Source organism: Octodon degus, unplaced genomic scaffold (genome assembly GCF_000260255.1).
Source record: "Octodon degus isolate 3935 unplaced genomic scaffold, OctDeg1.0 scaffold00165, whole genome shotgun sequence".
NCBI classification, from domain to species: domain Eukaryota; kingdom Metazoa; phylum Chordata; class Mammalia; order Rodentia; family Octodontidae; genus Octodon; species Octodon degus.
Genome location: NW_004524741.1, coordinates 4,357,518 through 4,363,433, shown reverse-complemented (window position 1 = coordinate 4,363,433; position 5,916 = coordinate 4,357,518). Strand labels below are relative to the sequence as shown.

Below are 5,916 nucleotides of genomic sequence, written 5' to 3'. Positions count from 1 at the left end.
TATTTATTTATTTTTTATTTTTTCCATTTACCTGTGCTCCTGTTCTTTCAAGGCCAGAAGTTCATGAAGTTGTTGCACTTGCTCCTTTTCTTGGTGAAGAGAAGTTCGAAGTAAGTTTATCTCTCTATCAGCAGCTGCGGCTTTGAGTTCCACCTCTTGGAGAAGTCTTATCTGGGTAAAGTATACCTAATTGTAGTACTGAGATGATAATCTCCCTGCTTCTATTTTAATGTCAGTTATTATAAAAATAGTGCCTTACAAATGACAGGACCTAGTAATTAAGTTGATTTTCAAAATTAAATAAGCAATGCTCTACAAAAAAAAATGTCCATTTGATCTAATTCAAAATCAGTGTTCGCATTGGCATTAGTTACTGCTCAGCTGCATCACTGATTATGATGGGAATTTCTCCCTCAGAGCCTGACCAGAAAATTCTTTCTAGTATTCCAAGTATTTCCAAAACTAGTTGCGAAAATATAAGCTTAACTGTCTACAATATTGCCACCAACTTTTAACAACTGCTTTGGGTAAGTAGTGATAGCTGAATTTAGACACACTACAACAGGCTACACAACTGGTACATAATTCAATTTCTGCAAGTAGTCTAGCATCTTTTCGGCTCCCTACACAATATTAACTTGTTTCAGGATAGATGCCATGAATGTGTTAACCCACACCACTGACATGTTAAAAGACAAAAATACCTGTGCTGTTTGCTGCTGCCCTTTTTGTCTCTCCATTTTTTCTAATGCTTTTTCCAGGGTTCTTAAGTGTCTAATATGATCTTCCTGTTGATCTCTTGCTTTCATTAATTCAATGGTTAGTTTTTTAATTTCATTTTGAAGTTTGTGAACCATAACTTCAAGCTGTGCCTTAGCATTTCTCTCCTTAAAAATAACCTCCTTTAGCCTAAAGCAGAAATTATATGACATTAAGTACATTACATTTATAAAAAATGACCAAAAAACTACTGTGTCAATGCTTACAACAGAGAGGAGACTCTGAAGTATGTTTCAAACACTAATTACAGTAAAAATGGTCTAAAAGCAATGCATACCTCTCTCTCATCCCCAAAACTAACATTGTAACTTAGGGAAAATTTCTACAAAAATTAATGAGGTTTAACTTGTGTAAATTTTAGTATTTCACAGCAAAACTTTACTAAATATCAGATGTGTTCCAGGTATTATCCTGGACGTGGACTTGTAGTTTAAAAAAAATTCAATGTTAAGCAGCAGAAACAGACAAAGATACAGTTATAAAGTTATATAAGTGCTGTATAAACAGTGGCCATCAAGTAAACTTTGACCTCACTGAGACACCACTGTTAGTCCAAGCCTTGTATTAGTCAGGACCTGTCAACTATAGCTGAAAATTCTTTCCTAATTCTTTTTTAAACGGGAGAATTCACTGACCCATATAACCAGATTAGAGAAACAGGTGTCACTACTCTTAAGAGTCTCCTGAAGAAACCGCGCATGAAAGTACCCTTCAAGATCTTCCTGATTCTCCAGATGCTGACTCCAAGGTTTCCTTCTGCTTATTAAGGCAATGTGCACAGGATAAACCAGGAAGGGCATCAAATCTCTGGGATCATATTCTAACAGCTGTGAGAACCAAACAACTCAGAAAAGAAAGAGGGGGGGTTTCACTGGCACAATTTGGTTTGTATGCATACCCCAGGAATTAGCACTGTGATCATGGACTAATGCATTAAGTTTATGTACCCTGGGTTAGATATTTACCCCTTAACAAGTACTATAGGCATGGAAGTGGTTGAAGATAGAATGCCTAGTATTTGGAAAAGCATTCTGAAAGAATTATGAAGACAAGTAGCCACCTTGATGTGTATCTCTTGTAATTTCCAGGTCCTATTAAAAAAAATATGCTATGGTCATTTCTCCAATTCTTGTTCTTGTCAACCCTTTTTTTTTTTTTGGTCAGGGTCTACTGTGTAAAGTTCAGGCTGGGCTTGAGCTCATGGAGTGCCTCCTGCCTCAGCCTTCCAAGTACTGGGATTACAGGTGTGCATCACCATGCCCGGCACCTCCTTTCATCTTTAATGACAGCAGTCTCCAAACTCGTCTTCTTTTGTTCATGCTCTCAACTCACTTGGTACATTACATGAGATGGCATTAGAATTTATTACTCTGAGGACTATGTAGATTAAGAGTCTGGGAAGCTACAGACAAGTAGAACTGGAGCAGTTATTTAGGCAATAGATAAGGGTTAAATTAAACAACAGTTTTAGGCTATGAAGGGAATACTTTCCCAACACTGACAATGAATCTTTTAGAGCTTTCAAACAGCCCACTGCTCTACATGTGCCAGAGGTTCACCATTACTAGTAGAAGACATAAACTGTGGCATATAAGAGAAAGGAAGCAAAACAATTATTTTTAGATTCCTACTTTGAGTGGCCAATTGGGTACTGATGGTGTATTTATTAGGGCAAAGAAAACAGCATAAAGAAGCAGGAGTAGTCTGCCTAAGTATACGCAAATTTAAGCCATTTGTGAGAAATATAGGCAAGGCACTTTTGCCTTAATAGTATTATGAACCATAACCTGTATAATTACAGAAAATTAGATGAAAAAATATGTTCACCAAACAGATCTGGATAAAGTTCACTTTTTGTTTGTTTTGAGACTGAGTTTCCCTGTATAGTTCCAGCTGGGGCTGAACTCAGTATGTAGTCCAGGCTGGGGCCTTGAACTCACTATGATCTTTCTGCCTCAGTCTCCCAAGTACTGGGATTATAGGTATGAGCTACCATACATGGCCTAAATAAAGTTGATTTAAGCCAACATATAGTATTCAGTCAGATGCCAGGTCCTTTGTTAGGTAAAAATGATATATATTACCTACCAAGCCATAGGTGAGAATATCAAGATTTGTGAAGATATCACAAACAAACAAACAAACATGAGTTTGAATAAAAATAGAAAAGACTGAGGCTGATTTTTAAGAGAACAATGAATATTTTCAAGAAACAGGTAAAACAGACAGATACAGGGAACAGATAGATACTTATAAGGAAAATAAAGTATGACCGAATCCTTCCAACTACAACGAAATCTGGAGAACAGGCCCAGACACAGCCTCAGTGGACTAATCCTTAGTCAGTCCAGAGCTGATGGGTTACTAGACAGTGAGGCCTGGTCAGAGCAGGTGGATCACTGGAGCTGTGACTCTGGAGGGTCTATCTAGGGTTCTCCCTTCTTTCCTTGCATCCTGTTGCTGCAGGCTCAGCAGCTTTCCTTTGCTAGGCCCTTGTACTGTGCCATTTCTGCTGGGAGCCAGCTCATCATGAACTAAGCCCCTGAAACCATGGGCTAAAATAAACCTCTCTTTTACACTGTGGTGCTAGGTAATCTGTTCCAAGGAATTAATACAGTCAGGAAGGCAGGTGATTGTGGCAGTACTAGGAACAGCATTATGGACCATAACCTGCATAATTACAGAGGTTTTCATAAAAGTACTAGTGAGATATTATAATTTTCCTTATATAACAGGTTTAATAGATAAGAGAAATAGGTGAAGGGCTACAAAATATTATATCAGCATCACACTTTATCAGTAAATGCTTAAAGTAAATGGTATTGGACTGAGAGCTGTGTATATCAAATTTTTATTAAAATGAGTCTTATGATGGTAATCATTCATTGTACAGAAAAGAAATGGAAGCACAACCTCCAAAACCCTTCCTGTGCCAAGTTCCAAATTTAGAAACCTATTGTTCCTTCAAGGACAAGAAACAAAACCAACAGAACTCCATGGAAAAATCCTAGAATAATTTGAAGAAGGCATAACTTTAGAAATAATTACAGACCACCGGATCCTTATTCGACCCAGAGCGCAGGCCGGGCATGTGAGACGACCCAGGGCCTGTTGGATTCTGAATCAACCCAGAGCCCAGGCCCAGGGTGTGAGTGAGACTGCCTGGGGCCCCCCGGATCCTGAATTGATCCAGAGCCCAGGCCCAGCGTGGAACCCTTCAGCAGAATTCCCTGCAAAGAGGCTAGAAGCAAGACCCACCCAGCTGATTCAGGAGCAGAACATCTTGCCAGAGTGACACAAAGGGTTCAACTCCAACAGCTGCAGCAGAAAGAAGTGCAGCACAGTAGCCAGACTCCAGCCAGATCCAAGCAATACCCACCTGGAGGAGTCTGAACTTCATAGATCCGGATCTGGTGCTAAGGTAATAACTCTATCTAAGCTCTATACCAAAGGTCAGAAGACTGTGGTATGCAAAATGACAAAGAGAGGGAATAAAATGCAGTCTTGGGCCTCCAGCCCACCGAGAACAAATGCAGAAGACACTAGCATAGAAGAAATTGGAAATCATATACCTGAAATCTCTGAAATAATTACGTTGGAAGTAAAGGAACAACTGAAGAAAGGTATAGAGGAAATCAGATCAGAAATAATTTCTGAGGGGCTGGTGAGATGGCTCAGTGGTCTAAAGCACCTACTTAGAACAAGTTTAGCAAAGCCCAGGGACCGCGGTTCAATCCCCCAGCACCACATGCCAGCCAGCCCCGCCCCCTGGTGGGCTGAGCTGGCCACACACACATACACACACACACACACAATAAATAAATAAATAAACTTAAAAAAAATGCTTCTAAAAAAAAATAATTTCTGAAGTACAAAAATAAATGATAACTATAATCAAAGAAGTACTAAGTGCTTCTAAAGAAGACACTTTTAAAAAAATAGAGCAGAATATAAAAATGATGGAATCCTTGAATAAGCAATGTAGGAAAGAAATAAAATGTATGAAACAGATTCAAAGTGATATATAGGAAATGAAAACCTCAATCACAAGCTGGCAAAACCGTTTGAATGAAAGTGAGAAAAGACTTTCAGACCTTAAAGACAGCATAGCAGCTAGTGAAAAAGAAAAGATCTCTTAAAAACAACTAGGATGCAGGAAAAAATAATTCAGTACCTGCAAGACGATGCAAAGATGAACAATGTGAGACTAATAGGCATCAATAAGAAGGAAGGAGTCAATAAAAAATGATACAAGAAGAATATGGGCAGAATTAATAGCAGAAAACTTCCCAAGTATGAGGAAACAATCTGACATTCACATAACCGAAACATACAGAACTCCAAATAACATGAACCCAATTAAAACCACTTCCAGACATATAATAATCAAGATCCCAGAAATTCAGCACAGGAACAATATACTAAAAGCTGAAGAAAAGAAACAGATCACGTTTAAAGGAAAATCCATCAGAACAACAGCAGATTTCTCTTCACAAACCATGAAGTCAAGAAGAGCATGGAGCAAGGTAATATAAGTCTTGCGAGAAAACAAATTCCAACCCAGACTCATATACCCTGCAAAACTCTTTCAAGTATAATGGAGAAGTGAAATACATCCATGACAAGGAACAAATTAAGAATTTCATGATGACAAAGCCAAGCCTACACAGACTACTAAATGATTAAGTTTTAGAGAGGGAGCAAAATGATCAGAACTCAATGAATGAGAATGGGAAAAACCCACAAAATAGGGCAAATAATTAAAACAGGAGAATAAGAGGTATATAAAAGTAGCCTTTCAGTTATTCTTTTGTATACAGCAGCAAAATATTTCCATTAGCATCCTCTACAAATGGATTTCTCCTGCACCCTATGGGTCATGATTCCATCTGGGTCTACAGGGTGGATTTCAAGGAAATAGCAGTAGCTCAGCCCCACAACTGACACCTGGCCACCAATAAGTGTCATGGACACACTAGAACTTTGTGCGATATCCTATCACCAAACTGTTAGAAGTGCTAGTCATTTATTTTCCATTCCAGCATTTATCTTATGTTTTATTTTTAGTACTTCTTTACTATCATGATAACTTTTTCTTAGTTCAATTTTTTGAAACATTTAATTTTTAATTAATTA

At 38.2% G+C, this 5,916-nt stretch overlaps 1 protein-coding gene across 3 annotated transcripts in view; it reads right to left on the bottom strand.

The window, feature by feature from the left end:
- Positions 1–5,916, bottom strand: part of Lrrcc1 (leucine rich repeat and coiled-coil centrosomal protein 1) — a 44,998-nt gene that overhangs the window by 18,729 nt on the left and 20,353 nt on the right. For all 3 annotated transcript variants that reach the window (XM_004643085.2, XM_023703203.1, XM_023703204.1), the window contains 2 exons: positions 705–909; positions 32–171 (listed from right to left, as the gene is read on the bottom strand). In XM_004643085.2, coding sequence (XP_004643142.1) covers positions 32–171; positions 705–909 — 345 coding nt within the window. The remainder of the gene's footprint in view (positions 1–31; positions 172–704; positions 910–5,916) is intronic.